General features: G+C 41.5%; 2 protein-coding genes across 2 annotated transcripts in view; one reads left to right on the top strand and one right to left on the bottom strand.

The window, feature by feature from the left end:
• Positions 1-3,088, bottom strand: part of adgb (androglobin) — a 35,021-nt gene extending 31,933 nt beyond the window's left edge. Inside the window, exons 1-5 of the mRNA XM_068343331.1 lie at positions 3,018-3,088; positions 2,717-2,882; positions 2,529-2,621; positions 1,937-2,008; positions 1,508-1,684 (exon numbers count right to left, since the gene is read on the bottom strand). Coding sequence (XP_068199432.1) covers positions 1,508-1,684; positions 1,937-2,008; positions 2,529-2,621; positions 2,717-2,882; positions 3,018-3,088 — 579 coding nt within the window. The remainder of the gene's footprint in view (positions 1-1,507; positions 1,685-1,936; positions 2,009-2,528; positions 2,622-2,716; positions 2,883-3,017) is intronic.
• A 1,574-nt stretch (positions 3,089-4,662) lies between these two features.
• On the top strand, positions 4,663-24,602 carry LOC137613906 (syntaxin-binding protein 5-like). Its single transcript, XM_068343377.1, has 4 exons — positions 4,663-4,816; positions 5,977-6,074; positions 22,229-22,303; positions 23,969-24,602. The coding sequence occupies exons 1-4, from the start codon at positions 4,679-4,681 to the stop codon at positions 24,006-24,008; spliced, it is 351 nt and encodes a 116-aa protein (XP_068199478.1). The 5' UTR covers positions 4,663-4,678; the 3' UTR covers positions 24,009-24,602.
• Positions 24,603-24,844: the final 242 nt, after the last annotated feature.

Here is a 24,844-nt window from a genome sequence, read left to right as displayed (position 1 = left end):
AACTTTGAAGAAAAAGTTTGGCATTCGAGGAAGCACATTTATTTTCTTTCTTGCAGACACTTCTGCACACTACATACAAAGCAATAAGCCTCAAACTGTCTGAAGATAATAAATTCTCTTTATTGGGCACCTCCTCAGCTAGAAAGTAAATGAATAAATAAATACACACACAGCTCATCATTCACAGTAATTATCACTGTCCATCCATCCATCCGTCCATCTCATTGTAGACAAGACGATTACGATCGTCTACAGCCACTTATCTACATTGCAGGTTATGGGTCTGCTGGAGCCTATTCCAGCTGGCTATGGGAAACAGCGGGTTACACCCCAGGCAAGACGCCAGCTCATCGCAGGGCCACAAGAAAGACAAGAAAACACTCACGATCACACTGACAGCTACACACAATTAGATGTGACTAATTCACCTAAGCTGCATGTATTTTGGAGGCTAAAGGAAGCAGGAGGACTCAGAGAGAACCCACGCTGACATAGGGATACACATACACAACATACACACTCTTTTGGTTTGCCAGATGAATAAGAGCTCAAACCGCCATAGTAGACTACAAGCAAAAATAGGCAAAGAAATCAGGGGGGGAGATGCTTAACGCCATTTCAGCAACCACCTATTAGTGTGCTATGGTTGGCACGGGGACTTCTGCCTACAACAGTGTCATGCTTGTCATAGCAAGACTCATACAAGTGTTACAAAACCCATCCCCTTCAGCTAAAGCTTTGTCACTCTCTCACTGACCCACATTGTTGAACTGGGAAAGCTTCTCTTTCTGAAAAGACACAGTAATGTAGACCATTACCTACAGATCTGTGGCAGTAACATAAACTGAAACCTACAGGACAGCAAGCTGTGTCCCAAAGCAATTATAACTTCTCTATAAAGCCACAAATATGTAAAATTCTCACAGTTGGGCATTCCTGTACAAAACATTGCGATGCACTCCTGTGGTTATTCCCTTTCTTGTGATCTCAAAAGATGAAGATACCCATTTTCCTCTGGTGGCCTATTCTATACTGTCAGGACCTCCACTACCCTGGTGTTTTATACCATTGGGTATTAAGTTGTCTGTTGTGAAAGATAATGAAACAGCTCAAAATTTCTGATAAAGATTGACAACTTAGTTCCCAGAGAGGCTCCATAATGGTCATGCACATGCAATAATATTTTTTAAAAAGATTTTGCTGCAAGACTAAAACGTTTATTGATCTCATAAAAGGTTGACCCCCCTTTTGTGGTGTTAAACTATGAAAAGATGTGCAGACAAAAAAAAAAAAGATGTCCCACTTGAGCCTTGCTCTCTGACAAGCAGCTGACTTCTGTTAAGCCTTATCTGTTCATCAGGTGATGGATGATGCTCCAGCATATTTGGCACTGCAGCGAGGCTGACTGATATGAGCTCTGAGTGGATAAAGCATTCTCATCCCCCCCTCAATTCATGGGATCTGCCATTTGTTACCTCTAGTGTGAGTCTGCGTGTGTCAGACTCACCATCCAGTAGAGTCGGAGCAGATATTTTCCATAGCTGTTGTAGAGAGGCACATGATCTTTCATCACTTTACACAAGGAGTAGATGTGCTCCCAAGGTTTCCAAGCATCCTCTCCTGTAGATGATGAGTTTTGCAGGGTCCAGACAATATAGACCTCACTAATAATCCACCTCATCAGCTTGAGGGAAGACAGAAGGGAGGAAAAAGTAATAATGAATCAACTGGGTGGATGATTTGTATCAGTTATCACATGTTTCTTTGGCTAAATCAATGATGCGTTGTTTGGCTCCAAACAAATTCATTTCTGTTGGCCAAATATCACCATGGCTGACTTTGAGTTATACAATCCAAGAGCTATTGATTACTGACTACTGAGAAGATGAAGTGAAATCTTCAACAAAAATGTAGGAAACAATAATTTAAAACTAACCTCACTGCACATCAGATGGTTGTTGCGCGAGATCAGATCAAATTCCATTTGGTTTTCAACCACCAAGGGATCCTAAAATAAATCACATTGTTTTTTCAGAGACAGAAGATAGAAAGAAAAATTACAATCAGTTTATAACAGTGTCTTGTAGCATGTGCATCTTAATAAGCTATTTAAAATGGACATTCTATGGACACCCTCAATAAAACTAATGAAACACTTTTGAAATATTGAATAACTTATGCAAAAAAATAATAATTTAATAAAATAATTGCTCTTAACAGACTGAAAGGAGAGAAAAGTGAAGTGATGCAGATAAACTTAGTTGAAGGTGACTCAGAAGCAGATTTCCATACAAAAAATGTATACCTCCTGATGGAGAAATATTAATGTTACAGTTATAATTTATTGATATAATGGTAACAACCAACACTAACTTGATTAACTTGTAATCTAAAAATCAAAGAACATCAGGTGCATTCACACTGAACCTGTTATTGTCATTGCAATCCAATAATTATCAAAGTGGAGTTGAGACATATGTTGATGTTATAAACGGTATCATTAGTAAAGCATGGAGCATGAAGGTCACCTTGTTGATGATAAACTCCGCAGGACGCTTCCAAGAATGGACTTTCAAGGGTGAAGGCAGGACAATCTTTCCCTCAGGATCTTCGAAAAAGAGCTTCCAAAAACAAGTTACAAACAAAAATACAGTTTGCAATACATAATATCAATTTATTCATGAATACTCTCTTGGAGTTTATAGCATCTATAAACCAAGTTTACCACATTGAGGTTTTTGCTCGTCTTTCCATCTTCTGGTCCTTTACTGGAATCCCATTTCTCCTTGTTGACATCTGCATCGTTCCACTCAGGCCAAACGGGGAATCTGTACTTCCACGCACTAAGGCTCTCAGAGGAAGCAGCCAGAAGGGACGCTGCACTGAAATAATGATACAAACTTTTCACTCATCATCTATGGTTATCAAACTTCCTGGATGTCATATAGTTTCTAGTTATGACACTAGCAGGATGATGACATTATTTAACACCTAATGCCTACATTAACCAAACTCACTCGGTTTGTCGGCCAGATGAAGACCCTTTACTGGACGAAGACTCCTTTTTCCTTGTTTGTGCCTTGGACATTTCACCAGGTTTGACAAAGCTGGAAACTAGCTGACCTGAAACTGTATCAAGTGAAACTTGTGTTTGTATGATGTTTGTAATGATGTTTGTATGACTTTAATGCTTTTAAGCTTTTAAGGTTTTTATGGTTGCTATGGCAAGATCATGGATATAACAATGACAAATTGCAGAACGAAACCATCTATAGGACTACCGATGGTTAAGTTATTGTGTTACCAAACTTCCTGGCTGTTAATTAAAATAAAGTTATTGATTCAAGGTGAGATCGATTTGATACTGAATAGATCGAGTCGTCAAAGAAAGTTTTGTCTGAATTTAGTCCCTCGACTCACAGCGGAGCGTCTCCCATAAAGGGCCACAGAAAGATGAATGAATGTGGGCAGAACATCCCCAGATTGGTCCTCACCACCCGGCTGAGATGCCGCCGGTGACGTTGAGCCTACCGGGGAGAAGGGAGCGGTGGACCGCTGAGGTGTGCTGCAGCTCCGGCCCGGAATCTCAGTTCTATCACCGCGGGATTAAAATTGCTTTTGAACGTTTATGCTAATCCGGAGAATCAGGTCGATGCGCCGGCAGCTGCGGTCGGAGATGTCGGGGGGGTGTTTGTTTGTTTACTGGAGTTCGATGCGTTGCTAGGCAACGCAACGTGGGCGGGGTCAGCAGCTCTTCCGTCTCTCGTCACCAAACTGGGGGATATACAGTATTTTATTTTAACTCTATTTATTTTTCCCATATTGATTTAAATATCACAAATTAAATAACACAAACTAAACCGTATCTTTTGTTGATTATCCGTCTTTTTTTTTTTTTTTAAATATCTGTCAGTACCAGCAGAAAATACAACCTTGAAATGTACTGGATGATTGAATCAATAAATGGACAAAGCAGGTCAAAAACTGTTGACCAGTCCATTTGGACATTTGGGGGGAGGATAAGACATTATGCAGGAAACAGCCATCACCATGGATACTGACAGAGGCATTGCTTGTTCATGTCAGTTTGTGCAGCCCAATTAGGTAGACAGTGCTGGATCATGTTTTCATCATGGATTACTTTTTAAAACCGCTTTGGACATGTGTCTCAAATTAAAAAAATGGATTTAGGGACAAAGTGGTGCTTTTGCCATCTCTTTTATTTCTCCTGTCACAACCATGAAAATGATGGTGGGAGTACATCAGTTCTAGAGTCAGGTTCCGCTGTGCGCCATGGGTCAGGACGGTGCTGGATGTGGTCACCGATTCACGACCGCGATTTGGAGCAAAACCTACTACAGTGTATATGTGTGTGAGGGGGGGGGGGCGTTGTCGCTGGGGGGGGGGTGACTGGAGGAGAGAGAGAGAGAGAGAGAGAGAGACGCTATCTCCCCCAAGGATGGAGATAGCGCTATGAAACAAGCAGTAAAATGTGAGATTCACAGAAACCAGAACAGAGAGAACGTGTGTGTGTGTGTGTGTGTGTGTGTGTGTGTGTGTGTGTGTGTGTGTGTGTGTGTGTGTGTGTGTGTGTGTGTGTGTGTGTGTGTGAGAGAGAGAAAGTGGCTATCTCCTTTATCTTGCGGGTGATCTCAGTTCTGTGCTCTGCAGACTGAAAATGAAGAAGTTCAACATCAGGAAGGTGCTGGACGGCTTGAAGGAGGTGTCCTCCTCCACCCCGACGGTCCAAGTGGGGCCACAGGAGAACCATCTGATCCAGGAGACCATCCAGTCCGAGCATTTCCAGCTCTGCAAGGTGGGCGAGTCTCGGTGATTTTCTGATACAGCTGTGTTGTCCTGTTGTTGTTTTTTTGTGTGGATATAACAAAGGTTACCATTTCCCATTAAAAGCCGTGGGTTGCTGGTTGTGCCTCAATTGTTCACCCGTCGTTATTGCAAACGGGTTCGTTTGTGGAATCTTTTTAAGTGTTTTGACTGTAAACTTTTTATATATCTATAAGATACTTTAGTTTTTAGCTGATTTCTCAGATGTGGGTTTTTAGCTCTCTATCACAGTCCATCTTCAGTGATTAACTTAGTCCTGTTTTACCAACTGACTCTCCATGTGCCTCTGAGGTCTTCATTGTGGAGGACCCATGTGATTACTGCTCATGCTGTTCTGAGAGATGCCAACATAAGGGGCAGGAGTCAAGGCTGGGGCAGCTATATGTTTAAAAAGTGTAATCATGTTTATTCAAAATTATGAGATTGAGTGCCTGAAGCTTGAGCACGTCCATCAGCAGAGGGGCATCGATTGAAGTCTCTCTGAGCACCATCCCTTCCTCCTTCCTACACCTTTGTTATCTGTGTGAATAGAAACTCTGTGATGTTTCTCTGTAAAAATGGCAGGTGTCTTTGCTGCACTCCATACTTCTTATGTAACATGCTTTAGCCTTCTGCTGCTAAACAAACAAGTCCAACAGCCCACCACCGGCTGACTGATGCCATAAAACCACAGTCACACATAGAGATATACAGTGGATGGACGAGAAACCAGGAACACCTATCTGTGTGTTCTGCTCCCAAAAAAAACTCCACAGACCACAATTAAATGTTTCACATTGGTGTATTTGGTGTTTTTTTGTTCAAACTGAAATGGAATTGTAGTCACATGTGGGAGGTGGTGAGAGAAGGGAAGATAAAGAGAGACATGATGGATATTGTTAAAAAAGAGAAGCACCATGATTGCAAAAGAGTCTTTAAAAAGCCAAGTAAAAGGTGCAGGAACAGGGTAAACATGTACGGATGGCGTCTTTCATCGTTTCTCCAGATTTATTTCTGTTTCATAACACCTTCCACATCCATCTGGGATCATTTGTTTACCAAAATGTGTGTGACATCCTGCGATGCAACAGCACCCCTGCTGTGAAATCGATATCCTGTCTAAGGCGTTCTTTTTAAAATCTTTCTTTACAGACTGTCCGTCATGGTTTTCCCTATCAGCCGTCAGCCATGGCTTTTGACCCGGTACAGAAGATACTGGCTGTCGGGACCCAGAGCGGTGCGCTCAGATTGTATCCTTTCATTTGCCTTTGAGATGTCATATATGTTAATGTGGCCCCGCATCCGTGGAAGGCGACAGCAGGTAAGGGAACAGATGTCTGAGCTGCTGTATTCAGGTGCTAATGCGCATTAGTGCGGTTTCTCAGTATTGGTAGATTTTGCTGACAAGTTTTCTTTGGCGTTTGTTGGCTCCCGGACGCCTTGAGATCTGCATGCTTCAGCATCAAGAATGTAACCGTTTTATATTACCTGAATGTCTCAGCTCCAGATGGTGTCACGCAGTTAGAAAATAAGAAACGAGAAACAGAAAACGGGTGTAATTCAGCTTCTCTTGAACGCTAAATCTTAGCTGATGTTATCTTACTTGTGCACACACTTTAAACATCTGGATGTTCTTGAAAAGTTGATATTCAGCCTCGCTGAGGTGTGTGCTGCTCATGTTGGCTTCCTTGCAGGATGAGAACATTTACACAAACGAGGACAACTGCTTGTGATGAGATGGCTCCGCGGGGAGTTGTGTAGCTTCAGAGTATGGCTGTGAGCTCGCCTGCATCAGGCCTCTTTCACAGGTCTCCCATGTATTCCCCTGCCAGTCCGACAAACTTTGCCAGCTCATTTCAGGGTGATGAAGAGCTGTCCGCTTGGTTCTCCCACATCGCTCCTGCTAACAGCTGTAGCATTGTCTCTTTCACCCGTGTTGAAAAGTGAAAACATCAAAACTCTCAGGTATGGAGTCTGCTGAGTCTCAGATTAATACCAAGACAATGATGGACTGTCTCTTCTTAAAATCAGAGTGAGGGAGACCAATTCATAATGATGCCACATATCTTCTGGAGGTCAGTCTATGAACATGAGAATTTCTTCATACAAGGTAAAGCAGATTCTGTCAGTGGTACACATGTATTAGAAGATGAGAGATGAAATCCGTCCTCTGGAGGAAATAATGTGTCGGGGCCGGTGTAGGAAGTACTGAGTGAGCCTAATATGGCTTATGTCTCACTGGCTGATAGATTTCTCCTGTGAGCGTCAGACTGGCTAAACTCATTGTAGAAGCAGCCTACCACCAATCAGCTTAAAGATCACAATGCTTTCTCTCAGAATATCCTCAGTCTGGGTGAAATGATCTTGTCAGATGGATCCTGCTGGCTGAATCTAGTCGCTGTGAATGAGCCAAGGACGCTTTGTGTTTGAATGATGTGCATCAGATAGTCTTATCTGAGGTAGGGGAAGGTGACTTGGGAGAATCCATCTAGGCTTTGGTTCTGGTTTTCATCCTGTGTCATTTGGTGTGAAGTTCTTTATCTGATGAGGACGATATCGGTGTGACACACATGAAGGGAATAATGGAGATTTTGGTGATTCGTGGTTTTTGTTTTGCTTTGCTGCCGCTCAGGTTTTTTTATGTGGTGCCGTTCAGCCCTGCTAGTCTACATGAAATCCAGACGTGTGTGCTGATGCAGACATGCATGTCCTGGGGTTACTACTTTTTGCAGCTCATTGCTACCTGTATCTGTATGCTTTTGCATTGTTGTGTCTGTTTGCTTGGCTGGACTTCACGTTTCTTCCGTGGAGGACAACAGGAAGTGGCAGATCACGGGTCTCAGAATGGCAGAGGACTGAAAATTACAGGACGTGTGTTTGCCTGTCTGCTAGTGAATGTGTCTGCGTGGCAATCCTCCGATGGGACGACGGATCCCTCCAGCCGTCAAGCCTGTCCTGTGTTTGAAGATGACCGTGTCCCTTTGGTGTTGTCTGGAAAAGAGAAAGAGGAGGCTAGAGGAAGAAGCTGGCAGGGGAGATGATGATGGAGGAGGATGAGCAGAGAGAGGAGGGAGTGTGAGTGAATCAGGCTATCCCCTGCTTCAACTTTTACTGGTCAAGAATAGAATCCTTATTGATTGTTGTATGGTAATTCAGTGAGGCAGAGTGTGTTCTAGTGCACTCTCACACACACACGGCCATCAGCTGTTTGCTAAATATTCCAGCAGCAAAAAGAGGCTGCAAGAATTTGGAAAACAAGATTTGTTGTGCAAGCACATTCTAGTGGATTAGCAGAGTGATCTGAAGCCAAGCAGAGATAATGTGTTGACATATACTGAATAGAAGGAGTTCCATGATTTGAATTGCTAAGAAAAACCCTAAAGTGAAGGCCAAGTTTCATTTTCTTGATCTATATGCTGTTAATATTTCCCTAACTGACTCATTGTTTTAACATTGTTTTAATTGATGTGAATAAGAGCGTGAAAGCTCATCTGTTTTGGCTCCCCTCCAGGTTGTACCCCCCCCTCCTCGCGCTCAACATTAGTTAAGCTATCTGTCTTTTTGGACACTTCTAGATGACACCTGTAGTGCAGACTGGGTCTGGGGTTGTGGGTCTTTGTTTGGTTATTCAATGTGCTCACACATTGGGACAAAAGTCTGGGAAAGATGAGAGCTCTCACACAAAATCAAGAGGGATTAGCATCTCATCCCAGTTGACCTCATTTTACTTTTCACACACAGTTGGACCAGGGAAGAGAGAATAGCTTGAAATAAAGTCATTTTATTACATCGGATGAGATAGTCTAATGGTGTGAGTGTGTGTTTCAACAAGCCGTTGGCGGTTGGAGGGAGGATTCAGCCTGTCTAACGGGGTGTTTTAAGACAAAATGGTTAAAAGTTGAGTTTGCGACGAGGTCGCTGGAGAGCGCAGAGATTGAGTTTTGGTGTCTGTTCAGAATACATCGACTTCACAATCTTTGTGTTTGTGTGCGTGCACGTGTGAATGTGTACCTGTTCAGTGTGAGAAGTACTAAAGACCCCCCTCTGTGCTGGGTTTCATCTTTCAGGCTTTCCAAAAGCACTCAGCTTCCTCTGTTTTATCGGTTCGAAGAAATGGAAAACAAATTTTGCTGCATCAGTGCCACAACAATGTGGCTGCTGCTTCTGTCCAATATCCTGACAGTGGGTCCATCTTAGGTCCTTCAGCCCTGACCAGGTTTAAGATTAAAGATGCTGTCATGTTACTTCTGCTAAATAATTTAGCACACATTTAGGTTTTACTCCTCATGCTCTTTGGATTTCCCAGCACCCGTCTCGCTAGAAGTGATGTTGCTGTGTTTGTGTTTACAAGGTGTCCTCAAGGTTAGTTATGTTTAACCAGTTCACTAATGAAAATGTGCACATAGCCTTTCGTGTTCCTTCAGTGAGTCATCAGAATTCAGGATAGCTGTGATATTTTTGTCCCTAGAAAGCAGTGTTAGTGGAGGCAACAAAATCTTAATGACCTTGAGAAAGGTTAACAGCAAGGGCTGCTGTTGGTAATGAAGACTAAAGGAGGTTCATCCAGATCGTAGCATGTTTTTGTCCCTGTTATCAAGGTTTTTCTTTTATAAATTAGATAATCATTTACTATAGTTAAATCTCATTCTTCCTTTTTTGATCTGTAGATGGCTCCCACTTGTACTGTAATATAAATATCACTTCCTTATTTGTAATATCAATCGAGTGTCTTACTGAAGAGCCCCTGTCAAATGACACAATAGTGATAAACTAGTTCTAGGAGATCAATGCATTTTTCCAAATTTAATGGGAATGTTGCCTTGCAATTATCGCTTAAGTACAGAGTACATGCTTAGGACGCATGAGTCTGTGATTCATGCTTTTTAAAGACAAAATCGAAACACAAAATGAGGCGCACTGTGTTCTTGTTTTGGTATACGTCAGACAAACATCTATTTATTCTTAATGTGAGAAACATTGCATGAAAGCGTTGCATTTGATGAGCTAAAAATAACCCGGGCATAAAAGGGAATCTTCTCAGGTGCTTGTTTTGAATATAACATTAGTGTCTGTGGTTGACACTTGGTGGTTTGGCTTGACATTGTTGTGAAGGTGCTGCAGGATGAGTCAAACTCTTGCTGTCAAATTGGCTCGGTTCCCGTTGTGCTTGTAAGGGGACTGGCTTACAGAATGATATGAAGCCCAGAGATTTTATCGACTCTCTCGCCTCCCTGCCCTTCATGTGACCACTGGGTCTCCAAAGGGCTGCAGCGCTTTAATAGCTGAGGTATATTTCCTCCTCTTCACCCTCTCTTTCCTCATCTCCTGTTGAACCACGTTGTTTTACATCTCCTCATTCTGATTCACATTCCCATGGATAGAATTGTTTTGTAGTTTTAGGGTTATAGATTTTTTTTTCTAATGGAAGTTATTGATTTTTCTCTTCTGATCCACCTACTGACTCCTTCAGCTCATTAGTTTTTGTGGAGTCTTCCACCATGTCTCGAGGATTTATGCTTCTTCCTCATTTTCATGCTTTATATTTTTTATATTTTTTATTTTTGTTAAGTTCTGCAAGTTTTAGCTAAAGTTCACTTTTTAATTAGGTCAATAGGTCAATTTTTACTCACAAAAACAATTATATGACCAATTAAATGTCAGAAAGGACTCAAAATATTTCATGTTCAGCACCCAGGCCTATATCTTGTTGTCAACTAGGTTTACATGCAGAGTGATAATAGCATAAAACAGAAAAGATGCAGCACATCCGTATCTTGGAAAACCTTGAACCAGCACCATGATGAGTTCAATGGTTAATTGATTTTCATGTACTATTTCATGTACTATGTATTTTAAGTACTAATTTGCTCGTGGGTCTAACCACAATCAAATTAGTATTCATGGAGCAGATAGTGATAAAACAGCAATAGGTACTGCCTGGCCCTATTTATTCAGTGACTTTTGGTTTTTGGCTTTTCTTTGAGTTTTTTTAGTTTCAGTGGTTGGATTTTCGATCTACAACATTAAAATCATACCTTTGAATATTTCATGCTATGCTAGGTTCACTAAGCATTGTGAGTAGCTTTTGTTATTCATTATTCAAACTCTGTGCAGAGTTTGTATGTTCTCCCCATGTCTACGTGGGTTCTCTTCAGGTTCTCCGGCTTCCTCCCTCCTCCAAAAACATGCACTTCTGGTTTATTGGCCGGTCCCAAATTGACCATAGGTATGAGTGTGTGTGTGTGTGTGTGTGTGTGTGTGTGTGTGTGTGTGTGTGTGTGTGTGTGTGTGTGTGTGTGTGTGTGTGTGTGTGTGTGTGTGTGTGTGTGTGTGCGTATTTGTCTGTATCTATGTGGCTCTGCGGTGCACTGCTGTCACACCCACAGTTTCCCCTGCCTCACGCCCTGAGCCAGCTGGGATAGGCTCCAGCTCCCTGTGACCCGCGACAGTAGATAAAAGCGGTAAAGAAAATGGATAGATGGATTGATTTTCAAGAGAAAGATTAAGCGATTGTGTCGGCACTAATGACAAATTATTGAAAGTTCTTAAGCCCTACGATTAAACACCATTGTTTTGCCGAGCTATCAAAATGATCCAGTTATGCTCATGTCTAAATGCCAGCCAGATTCCAGATTGCTGAATTTAATACCTGTTTACCTTTGTTTCTGGCACCCACCCTGGTTTGCTTATTGCAGCAACCTCATTCTGTGGTGGTCAGTCAGAGACTGTTCTGGTTTTAAGACGTACAGGCGAAGAAGCCTGAGTGCTTAGTGACCATGGGTTGTGTAAATGGTTGGTTATGACCTTACTAAAATCTAGACACTCCTTTCTGTGTCTGCAGGATTCTCTGCACTTGCACCACTGCACACAGAATGTTTGTGTTCAGTTGCACACATCTAGTCTGTGTGTGTCCTTCTGTGGTGTCGGCCTCAGAAAGACCAATACGCAGCTCAACCACGAACCATCTGTAACAGCAGACACACAAGTGTTAATCCCTGTAAATCTGTTCTATTTCATGCTTTTTACCTTCTTTGCTACAGGCTAATTTCTACATACTCAACTAAACCAACTACAGCTGGAGAATATTAGACTTTGTCAGCTGAAGCAAACGAGCCTTAGCTGCAAGTATGGCGTGTGGGTCACACTGCCTCTAGGCCTATCATATAATACATACCATAACCAGATGTTTTGCTTGGTGCTGTATTTATGGAATTAGAAGGGAGATGAGGATGACTGGACATTGTCTTCATAGGAGTATCTGTTGTTCTTCAGATGCAGAAGAACTGTTAAGTCTTGAATTTAAATGCCTATTCTTCTGTGTGGTGCTAAACTCGGGTGGAATGTTGATAATTTTTGTTCCAGGGTTTATTGGGCCACCAATGACCAATGTAGTCCGGCCACCAATGAGTTTGGAGTGTTTTTTGTTCTAGAGCTAGAATTTTGAAGGGACTTACCTGACTTGATGAAGGACCAGCTGGGGGTAGCCACATGTCTTCTGGACATTTTTAGATTTATGTCCTCGCTTTTTCCCTTTTACATTTATAGTCATTGTTAAGTATATAGGGTTCTGATGACTCCCAGCTTGTGTTTTGGGTATTAGTACTGTAGGTTTCTGATAATAGTGGCACAGTGGGTAGCGCTGTTGCGTCACAGCAAGATGGTTCCCGGTTCGATTCCTTTCTGTACAGTTTGTACGTTCTCCTTCTGCCTGCGTGGGTTCTCTCCGGCTTCCTACCACCTCCAAAAATGTACAGCTTAGGTGAGTTGGTCACACAAAAGGTGTGAATGTGTGCTTGTGTGCTAGCGTGTACCCCACCTCACACCTGTATTCAGCTGGGATAGGCTCCACAACACCTGTGACCTGCAAGGTAGATAAACCGCTTAAGATGAAATGATCATCAAAATGGGTGACTTAAATGTTGAAGCTTCTATCCATCTCAATTTGTGTCACACAGCCCAGAAGGGACAACTTGTGCTCCTGAATTCCATATCCTTTTTTCAGTCTGTAAAACTGCTGACATTTTCTCAATTCACAATTTTAGGTAGTTTTCTCATTTATCCACCAGAAAGTGTTCCGACTTACCTGACATACAGTTAGCATCTGAACACCAGCTCAGTGCCTCTGATATTCACCTCAAGATAATAATGGAACAGCCATTTGCCTCTCTTATGACGATGATCTCCCAGGAATATAGTTCTTATCAAGGTGGAAAAATCTTCAAAACAGACACTTTAAAACAAGTGCCGTTCAATTTCCAATATTGAATAGTTCGTTCCCTCGGGAGATGAACGCCATGTTTAATTACCTTCTTTTCATCCTTCTGTGATCACCGCAGCTTTTCAAGACAGAAACGGTCTGTAAAACAAACAGTTTTACAGACTGCCTGAAGTAGCTTTGCTGTTAGACTGTGGCAGCTATTGATTTGAGCTGTGCAGATACTTGTCCCATTGATGTGAGGTCTGTATCTCATCACATGACCTTTAAGTTCTTCCTCGGCTGCCTTGGATCCTCAAAGGAGGTGGCACTAAAAAAAGTAACACTGGGAGCCAGGCATTTCTTACATGATGGAAACACTAAAAGTAAAGTCAGCTTGGTACTATGTAGCAGAAATGGGGTTTTATTTTATTTCCTAGGGCTAAATGGCAGATTAATATCAAGAGCATCTTTTTTTCCCCTTTTTTGTAGTGATAACATTCGTCAGCTGAAATATGGTGCCCAGGATTTGGAGGAGTGAATAAAAGAGGAGTGCTTATTGGACATGTAATTCCAAAAGTATTGATCCCTATTTATTACTTAATTTTCTAAATCTCCTCCTCGTTTACATGTGCTGCAAGAAGAAACAGCGATCTACCATCAGTGGTTGGATATAATTTCTTTGTGGAATGGCTGATGTGTCGGTAAATAAACTGGTAGACTACAGGGCTGGCTTCAGCCACAGTAACTCTTCCTAGTGTCTTGGACTAAACACACCCCCTCATTCTGTTTGTAAATGGAGGGGATGTGTGTGTGTGTGTTTATAGTTTAAACACAGTTTGTCTCTGTATTATTTTAAATGAGATGTCAATCAGTTTAAAGGTCCCATATTATGTTTTTTTAAATTCATGTCATTCATCTTCATGATGTAAACTATGCTGTATTTGAAATGTCTTGCCCCAAACTGATCGGTGGTTCTCAATATCTTTGATTGAATATTGATAAAATCACTTCCGCCCCAAAATGCTCCGTGTTAATGGGCGTTGTGACAACCCTACAATGTACCAACAGTGTGTCTAATTAGTCCTAAAGCAGACACAACAAAATTCATGCCAGCAGGGAGTGCTGTATAGATAACTCAATTTGTCAGCCTGGATAAATCTATGGACACTGGTGCTGTAGGTCCGTACCACCATTTGTCATTTCTGCTTTTATGTTGAACATGCATGCATTATTCATTTACTGTAGTCTCTGTCCTCTGCCAGATCTCTCTTGCATTTGACCTATTCTAGATTTCAAGTGACCTCATGTCTCTCATTGTCTTCGAGATGATGCATTATTATTATTCTAAAACTTGAAACAGATGAATCCTTAATTGTGTCTCTGAAACTTTTTGTTTAACAGACACACACACACACACACACACACACACACACACACACACACACACACACACACACACACACACACACGGGCATGTGCGCGCCCGCGCAAACACAGGCACAGTTAATGAAGACTTGATAATAAATACAAATAAAATGCTCCACAAACAGATAATATAAACACAGACAATCATGAATGAAGGATGGATTAGGGGCTTAAAATGACATAATCAAGATAATATTTGCTTTTCTTTCAACTGAGCTTTTAAGAAACAAAAAAATATTTTGTTCTCTTCTAGGACTCTTTTTGTGTTCTATAAATCACAGATTTACTCACATCATGCCCACCAATCTCAATTTAAGGTATGGTGTTTACAAAAAATAATCCTGGAGACGAATTTCTTCAACTCCATATGTTTGGTCTTTGTCTCTCTGAAATGTGAATTTAGTCATTTAAGTGTTACTGCATGACTGGCAATATACAGACTCTTGCTGCGCTGGCATCTTACGGGTACCTGTCCTTGAAAGAAGAGCTTCGCCCTGTGTTCTTTGGTACATTGAATAATTTTAGAGGCCAACATCTCCTGTGGTTCTTTATTTTGAAAAGATTTGTTTAATATCTATGCCAGCGGGTGAGAGGAGGGAGGGAGGGAAATTGTCATAGACATACAGCTCACTGACCGCTTTGAGGTAGAACTTGTGTTTTGGTGAGGACAGTTCCAAGAACAGGTATAATGACAATTTTTATAATTATTTATGTTAAACACAATTATGCTTTGTAGGATCATATGGTAGTATCATATGTGTAGGGCAATACTTATATTTGATATTATAGTAAATTAGAGATGAACAGTGTTGGGTATTTCATAAGAAAAACCTCTGAAGCTCCGATTATAATGGAGACTTGATCTCACTGTACATATACTGTATTTAAAAGCTTACAATGGCATTACATTGTTTTCCCTCTCACTTTGCGGGAAAAATACATGAAACCATTTAGGAAATAGATGAGTCTTGGGTGCTAGAATAGATGTATGCGTGTCTTTGTAGGTACTGATGTGCTTTCAAAGGTGAACATGTAGAAGCTGAGGCAGCGACAGATGCTCAACCTCCCCCATCTCAGTTTAATTGTTTGCCTGCATAATAAATCAAATGTGTCAAGAAAGATTATTTATACAAGGACAAATCTACTCTTGAATTTTCTGGGTGCTTGTATCTGCATGGTCGCGTTCTATTTTTTTAATTTTTTTGCTTGTTTTGCAGTATGATTGCATGACAACACTCCCTCCCACTCTGTAATAGTTTTTACCTGAGTTGGGGGCAGTTTCAGATTTCACTTACAACTGAGTTGCTTAACAGAAAAGCTGGCCAGTACTGACCCTGTGTCCAGAGCATGCTTGGTTTCTTTTTCTTTTATCTAAACCAATGAAACCCTGTCAGCATTGTACAAGGGACCCTTGTTTGACCCACAGGATATAACTCCATGTCTACAGTGCTGTAAAGACTGAAAAACATTGAGCATTGTTGGTTTGAGGCATTACAGTTCCAAATGTAGAGTACATGTGTGCCAAAGCAAAATGCATCATGGTTATTAATTAACTTATGCATTAAAAAGCATTTACAACATTTCTACCTATTTAAATTATTCATTTCAATAAGCCATTATTAAAAATAAATAAAACCAAATTTGCCAAGTCAGGATGGAATACAAAAAGGCTGACTTAAGGAGGGCAGAGCTAAGTGGTAATAACTGGTAATAACTGAGAGCTGGCCGCAGCACAGACTGGATCATAGTCTGAACAAATGGAGATGCAGCTCCCTCAGCAGCTTTTAAATCCGATGTAAACAGCCGCAGATAGACACACGAGATGAGTGACAAGGGAACAATCAGGCAGGTTGAGGTCAAAGTGGGCTGTGGCATTATGGATGATTTGTAGGATAACACCTCTGAATGGTAGCTGAGTAATATATGAACAAGCATCTGATTCCTCTGTCACTGGGCAGGCGTCCTTTTGAACAACGCTGTTTCTACAGGATTACTACCATCCTGTTCTATTCCTTTCGAGTCTCGAGGGCATTCTTAATTTCCTTGCTCGCATTTAATTTGTCTTTCGTTTCACTGAGTAGTATTTAGCTCTTGCCTTCTGCTCCTTGTCTTTTCCACCTCCTTACTCCTATTGCCTTATTGCTGTCTTTGGGTCCAGTGCAGTCTGTTCCCCTCAGTCACGCCTCCTCTTTTGCAGAGTGATGTATGAGTGACTAGCTTTGACGTCACTTCAGGTCCAACGTCATATCAACTCAGTGCTCCCAGGTGTGCTCTTTCTGTTCTGTTTTCTCTTGGTACCTCTCCATTATTCCTTCCCCTCTGTACTCTTCATTAATCCTGTAATTTGAAATATGCTCGGACCAAAGGGGTTTAACACACTCTGCAAATAAAGGTGTCTCTCAATTGAACAGTTCTGCCATTGGATTCCATGGTTCTTGTGGCCTGCTGCATCTCTATAGTAATTTTGAAAGCAACATTAACTTGAACTTGAACAAAAGCCATTATTCCATCTTTAACGACTTTAATTTATTTTACAGGATGTTTTTATGTCTGTGTATGAGCGCTTCATTGTATTGTTCTTGGGAAATGGCTTTCTCTCCATCACGGAATGGCACTGTGAGCGCTTTAAAAAAGCAAAACCATAATTTTTCCTTCCCTTTCTGAGAACCTGTGAGGTTCTTTTGTCAGGCAACATTACGAAAGAGTTTTCAATTATTTAATTTTGAGTGAGGTAGACCGTACTGGGTCTGAGACCATCATGGGGCCCAAGCCATGTTGGCTGACCTCATATTTGATGTTTCATGGATGAAGTATATACCAGCTAATTATAATCAGCAACTTTTGGGACAGACCTGGAGCACAAACCATGAAAACATTTTGTTATTTAGGTTTAGTTAATCCAATCTTCAATTTAGGAAGCGTTCATTAACTCAGTGGAAACAAATTGCTCCAGTTCATGAAGACAACTTGTTATGTCGTGGTTACTTGTATTTAACCAGTCATGCACTTGGCACCTCAAGGTCATAGACTAGTTGTCTTTGCAAAAACAGCGGTAAAAGAGCCACATTCTTTCATGCTTTCCCACCTTTTAAATTCAAATAATGGACAAAAACTTAAAATCTGTCCAGCGTTTGGGTAGAGTATTCCCTATTATGTATAGACGGATGAGCAGAGTCACCTCATATGCCCTCTCGGGTGGGAGATGATAAAAACTGATTGATAATGACCATTTGAAAACAGCTGAAATCTCAATTGACAGCCCCTGATAGTAACGGTAGAAAATTAAGACTGATCATGCATGAAAGATGTGAATGACAGGAGTGTATGAGAATAAAATATGGCATAAATGTGCAAAATAAGACTTCCTGACTGGAATGTCAGAAGTGCTTCATTAAAGTTTTCCGATGATCCTCATCAAAGGAGATAATCTAAGCTTGCTCTCCCTTACTTGCAAATTTTGACCTACATGAATGTCAGTGTTTTTCTTCATGTCTGTTACAGCTCAGCCAGCAGCAGTGTCCTCGAGGATCTTGCCAGGTCAATTTTAGGTCAAGTGGACAGGGCATTGGGGTTCTCTGCCCTCATCTTTTGGCTGTCAAAATTATTTGGTGTGTGCTGATGAGGAAATGATTATTTCTCCTTTGTTTATGGTCAATTTGGAGGAAAGTGCGTTCGCACGAAGAAAGAGAAGAGGAACACCAAGAGTATAGGACTGAGAGTAGGGACGTTGAATGTTGGAACTATGACAGGAAAAGGTAGAGAGTTGGTTGACATGATGCAGAGGAGGAAGGTAGACATACTGTGTGTCCAGGAGACCAGGTGGAAAGGTAGCAAGGCTCGAACTTTAGGAGCAGGGTTCAAGTTGTTCTATCATGGTGTAGATGGGAAGAGAAATGGAGTAGGAGTTATCTTGAAGGAGGAGTTTGTTAGGAATGTCCTGGAGGTAAAAAGAGTGTCAGATAGAGTGATGAGTCTGAAGCTAGAAATAGAAGGTGTGATGTTCAATGTTGTTAGCGGGTATGCTCCACAGGTAGGATGTGAGCTGGAGGAGAAGGAGAAATTCTGGTCGGACCTTGATGAAGTGATGCAGAGCATGCCTAGAAGTGAGAGAGTTGTCATTGGAGCAGACTTCAATGGACATGTTGGTGCAGGAAACAGAGGTGATGAGGAGGTGATGGGCAGGTTTGGTATCCAGGAGAGGAACGCAGAAGGACAGATGGTAGTTGACTTTGCAAAAAGGATGGAAATGGCTGTAGTGAATACTTTCTTCCAGAAGAGGCAGGAACATAGAGTGACCTATAAGAGTGGCGGTAGGAGCACACAGGTAGACTACATCTTGTGTAGACGGTGTAACCTGAAAGAGATCAGTGACTGCAAAGTAGTGGTAGGTGAGAGTGTAGCCAAACAGCATAGGATGGTGGTGTGTAGGATGACTCTGGTGGTGAGGAAGATGAAGAGGGCAAAGGCAGAGCAGAAGACGAAATGGTGGAAGCTGAAAAAGGAAGAGTGTTGCATGACTTTTAGGAAGGAGTTAAGACAGGCTCTGGGTGGTCAGGAGGTGCTTCCAGATGACTGGACAACTACAGCTAATGTGATCAGGGAGACAGGTAAGAGAGTACTTGGTGTGTCATCTGGAAGGAAAGTAGATAAGGAGACTTGGTGGTGGAATGAGGAGGTACAGGAGTGTATACAGAGAAAGAGGTTAGCCAAGAGGAAGTGGGACACTGAGAGGACTGAGGAGAGTAGACAGGAGTACAGGGAGATGCAGCGTAAGGTGAAGGTAGAGGTAGCAAAGGCCAAACAAGAAGCTTATGATGACTTGTATGCTAGGTTGGACAGTAAGGAGGGAGAGACTGATCTATATCGGTTGGCAAGACAGAGAGATAGAGATGGGAAGGACGTGCAGCAGGTTAGGGTGATTAAGGATAGGGATGGAAGTCTATTGACAGGTGCCAGTAGTGTGATGGGAAGATGGAAAGAGTACTTTGAAGAGTTGATGAACGTAGAAAATGAGAGGGAACAAAGACTAGAAGAGGTGACTGTTGTGGACCAGGATGTAGCAAAGATTAGTCAGGATGAAGTGAGGAGGGCATTGAAGAGGATGAAGAGTGGAAAGGCAGTCGGTCCTGATGATATACCTGTAGAGGTATGGAAGTGTCTAGGAGAGGTGGCGGTAGAGTTTCTGACTGGGTTGTTCAACAGGATCTTAGATAGTGAGAAGATGCCCGAGGAATGGAGGAGAAGTGTGCTGGTGCCCATTTTTAAGAACAAGGGAGATGTGCAGAGTTGTGGCAACTACAGAGGAATAAAGCTGATGAGCCATACAATGAAGTTATGGGAGAGAGTAGTGGAAGCTAGACTAAGGGCAGAAGTGAACATTTGTGAGCAGCAGTATGGTTTCATGCCAAAAAAGAGTACTACAGATGCAGTATTTGCTTTGAGGATGTTGATAGAGAAGTACAGAGAAGGCCAGAGGGAGCTGCATTGTGTTTTTGTAGATCTGGAGAAAGCTTATGACAGGGTGCCCAGAGAGGAACTGTGGTATTGTATGAGGAAGTCTGGAGTGGCAGAGAAGTATGTTAGAACGGTGCAGGACATGTATGAGGACTGTAAGACAGTGGTGAGGTGTGCTGTAGGTGTGACAGAGGAGTTCAAGGTGGAGGTGGGACTGCATCAGGGATCAGCTCTGAGCCCCTTCTTGTTTGCCATGGTGATGGACAGGCTGACAGACGAGGTTAGACAGGAATCTCCATGGACGATGATGTTTGCAGATGACATTGTGATCTGCAGTGAGAGCAGGGAACAGGTGGAGGAGAAGCTAGAGAGGTGGAGGTTTGTCCTGGAAAGGAGAGGAATGAAGGTTAGCCGCAGTAAGACAGAGTATATGTGTGTGAATGAGAGGGACCCAAGTGGAAGAGTGAGGTTAGAGGGAGAAGAGATCAAGAAGGTGGAGGATTTTAAGTACTTAGGCTCAACAGTCCAGAGCAATGGAGAGTGTGGAAAAGAGGTGAAGAAGCGTGTCCAGGCAGGATGGAACGGGTGGAGGAAAGTGTCAGGTGTGATGTGTGATAGAAGAGTTTCAGCTAAAATGAAGGGAAAGGTGTACAAAACTGTGGTGAGACCAGCGATGTTGTTTGGTCTAGAGACAGTGTCACTGAAGAAAAGACAGGAGAAAGAGCTGGAGGTAGCAGAGATGAAGATGCTGAGGTTCTCTCTGGGAGTGACCAGGAAGGATAGGATCAGGAATGAGTACATCAGAGGGACAGCACATGTTAGAGGTCTTGGAGATAAAGTCAGAGAGGCCAGACTGAGATGGTTTGGACATGTCCAGAGGAGAGATAGTGAATATATTGGTAGAAGGATGCTGAGTTTTGAACTGCCAGGCAGGAGGCCTAGAGGAAGACCAAAGAGGAGGTTTATGGATGTAATGAGGGAAGACATGAAGGTAGTTGGTGTGAGAGAAGAGGATTCAAAGGACAGGGCTAGATGGAGGAAATTGATTCGCTGTGGCGACCCCTGAAGGGAAAAGCCGAAAGGAAAAGAAGAAGAAGTTTATGGTCAATTTGGATTTTTTCATTTTTTTCAGCAAACAACACTTAATGTTGTAGAGTCTTCATTTAGACCTGCATCACTAAAGCCACTGCACCGAATTGTCTGTCAATCTCACACTCTCGAACGAGACCCATAATACTTGAACTCTACTAGGTGCAGCAATTCCCACCAACCCAGCGAGGGCAAACTACCTTTTTCTGGTTGAGGAACCTTGGCCTCTGCTTTGAAGTTGTGGATATTCATCCTATTAAGCTGCAAACCCCTCCAGCACACGCTGAAGGTCCAAGTTCGATGAGTTCAACATGACTTCATCCGCAAAAGTAGAGATAAAATCCTTTTGGTCCCCACCCTGGACCCCTCCAGCCCCTGAATGCACTTAGAAATTCTTTGCATCAAGATTATGAACAGAACTGGTAAAAGGGCCACCCTACTGAAGTCCAACATGCACCAGGAGCAGGTCCCACAAATCCACGAAAGCTTGGCAACCACCTCAGTGACTTCAATTCAGGTGGAACAAAGTATAAAAATGTTAGTTTGGCAAATCAATACACCCCTCTATAAAGATCCAGTATTCCCATATTCCCATTTTTAAACCTGTTTAGCCTCCTCTCATATTTTTCACCTGAAAGAGATTCTGAGGGAAAAGACGCTGGTGTTCCCCAAGGCTGAAGTTGTTGGAATGTTTCCTATCAGTTCATGTGAATTACACGTGAGATGGAACAAGTTCTGTCACCCTGACATTGCTTCTATACTGCAAAATTTGTCTTTCATGAAATCTGAGGCTGACTTCCTTCTTAAAAAAAAATTCGATGACTTGACTGAATTCATTCTGATTCGTTCTAAAGGTGCTCTGCCTCAGATTGTGTGTATTATCTGACTTTGAACTGCAGCATTGCTTGCAGTTGTTGCAGCTGAAAGATTTGTTTTTCCTTCCATTCCCAGTTCATGTCTGTCTTTTCCATCTAAAACAGACAACATTCACACACATATTTCCCCATTTTAAAGATCTTTTAATTTTCCTAAAACCCTTTGTATTCTCAGTACATGCATATTTTCTCATGACTGTGCTGTGAGGGAATGAGAACACCCTTGTGGATATCTCACACTGGCCTTTAGGCCCATTTATTTTTCAATGTCGTTACTTCACACTTCTGTGGGTAAGTGCAGATATATTCTCCTGTAGAATGAAATGGCATAGAGATGTCTGTTCCTTGACAGAAAAATGTTCAGGTTTGGCCGTCCAGGTGTGGAGTGTTACTGTCGGCACAGGAGTGGAGTAGCCGTCATCAGTTTCTCATCAATCAGGTAGGCCCAGAAAAGTTAGCATTCTTCTTCATTACTGCAGCGAGGTATCTACGTACATTCAAGAGTTCTGTGGTACAAAGATGGGAAACTGCAGGAGTTACTGGGAAAATTAAATAACAATCTTGCGTTCCTCTTAAAAGTCTCATATTAAACAAAATACACTTTTTCATGACTAGTCCAAACCACCTGCTCCTGGCCTCTACATTTCACAATGACGAGAAAGTAAATCCTGCTTCTGCTTACTACATGTTTTAGAAAGTTTTTAGTGATGTACGTGCCAAGAAAGCCTCTATTTTCTGCACTCGCTCACCTATAATGCTGCATTTTCATCTCAAACAGTTGCAACCAGTTTGCAGAATGGAGATCAGCCATAGCAACTGGGTAACCTGCAGCATCTCAGAGTAAAATGGAGTCTATGACAGGAAAACAGAAGTATCCGAGAAAAGGTTCTGGTACTCCAGCTGAAACAACACTTGAACATTTGAACAGGATTTTTCTGTTCATTACTCCCACTGATAGAAAGGGGACATGATAGGTGTACGCAATAGGTTTAACTTGGAAAAACCACATCCTGTGTTCTCACCTCCTTACCGTCACAGTTGGGTCTATTTTATAGCCCAGCTTTGTCCTCTTAAGAGACATTTACTCGGCAGGAAGCCAAAAAACAGCTGCAGACTCATTTCTACATTTGTTTCAGTGTTCAGGGAGGTTTTCAGTTTTAGTAGCCACGGTGTTGTATTAAGTCTAGCCTTAGGCTCTAGCTGAGTCATGTGCTGTGTCATGTCAAGGGTGTGTGTGTGTGTGTGACGTTTGGAAATCTTTTCTGGTTAGTTCTTGTCTCTTGAGTGCATCGTCCTATTTCTGTCACACTGGTATTTTATTTAACCAGCTACAATAATCTATTAATGGAAATCTGTTAATGACTTTCTCTACTTATGTTCTCTGTTGAAACAAAATAATCATTAAGAGGTATGTCGTATCTTTTTCACTAATTTATCATGTTTCCAGCTAAAGCAGAAAACATGAGATTTGTCGTCCCAGTTGACTTTCTCTATCATGTAGTGAAAAACATCTAATTCTAATAATTAGCATGTGATGTACATATTCGAAATTAAAAAAAAGTTGTAGACTATCATCAGACATCAGATCATGTAGACTATCATTGTGATCACACATGCATGTAATTAGTTAATCATGAAATATATTGTAACAGTTTGAATAAGCAACATTTTTTGTAAATTTGTAATTCTGAAATGAATCAGACATTTTTCATTGCTAAGTCATTTTTAACACTTTCAATCTATTATATGACCCTACTTTAATGCCCAAATCTTTGTTGGTGTACAGTGTGGAGAACTACATTAATATTCATTCTCTCCTCAGATCAATGGATGACAGCTTTTCTACTCCAGTGTGAAAGTCAAAAACAAAAGGCATTTGTTAATCTAGTCTCTTCTAGCATCGGATTGGCTCCTTGAAGACTGTTTCTCTTCCAGATTCAACTTTAAGAAGTTGGAAGGTGTTAAATGGACTTTTGAATGCCTCGTTTAGTCTGCTATCTGCATGGATGGACAAAACAAGGAGTAGTCTCCATTGTCAGGCTTAAATGTACAGTACTGTCTAGTTTTCAAGACCTGTCTCACGTTGTGTTTTGTTTTTTCCTAGGACAACATTAATGTGGACGAGGCAGCACACTTCCTGGTAGAGAACATCTTGGCTAACGACAAAGGTTTGCCCTCTGAGGAGATCAGTGGAGACAGGATCAAACTGGACCAGGAGACTGTGGCTGCCGAGAGCAAGTCAAGCTGTTGTTAACACTCTAGTTATATTAGCCCTACACCTCCTTTAGTACGGTCCAGCCTGTGGCTCTCAGCATGTATGCTGTAGATGATGCCCCATAAACAATATTTTTATAACACACTTCTTTTTCCAGTTGTTTTTTACACTACTGTGTAAATGTATTATCCAAGTGTGACTGTCTCATTTTCCATCCTGTATTATCAGAAACTGTCAATTTGTTTTTTGTCAATTAGATGTGAAACATTGTGTTGTCACTGAAGCATTTCAAATGTTCCACAGAAAAACACAGTATGAAATCTTTATCTTTCCACTGGTGAATACATAGAACTGATTAACAGTTTGTTTGTTTTTTGTATGTTTTGAACTGTCCATTTCACAACTGGTGTTATAAATAACATCTGAGTACTTCACGGTTTCATATAACAATAGTAGTTTGTTGAAGTGCTCCAATGAAATAGTATGTTTTTTTATCATTAAATTGAAATTAAGTTTACAAGTGAAATTATTTTCATACAATACCACAATAAAATAAAAATTTTAACAAATCTTTGTTATTTTCCAATGTTTGGACAATCTGATCAAGTGTATTTACCACCTGTTACCATTTATCAGTTATTCTGATAAAAACTAGACTTGGATGAAACTTTGCAAAAGGTGTGGCCAGCGAAGAACCCATGTCAACTCTATTTTTGTATTTATTTTTTTTATACTGGTCTGATCCCCAAAGGGAAATTAAGAGCA

Source organism: Antennarius striatus, chromosome 19, assembly GCF_040054535.1.
Source record: "Antennarius striatus isolate MH-2024 chromosome 19, ASM4005453v1, whole genome shotgun sequence".
Taxonomy (NCBI): domain Eukaryota; kingdom Metazoa; phylum Chordata; class Actinopteri; order Lophiiformes; family Antennariidae; genus Antennarius; species Antennarius striatus.
The sequence above is the reverse complement of the archived record's forward strand: the minus strand, read 5'-3'. Positions and strand labels throughout refer to the sequence as shown.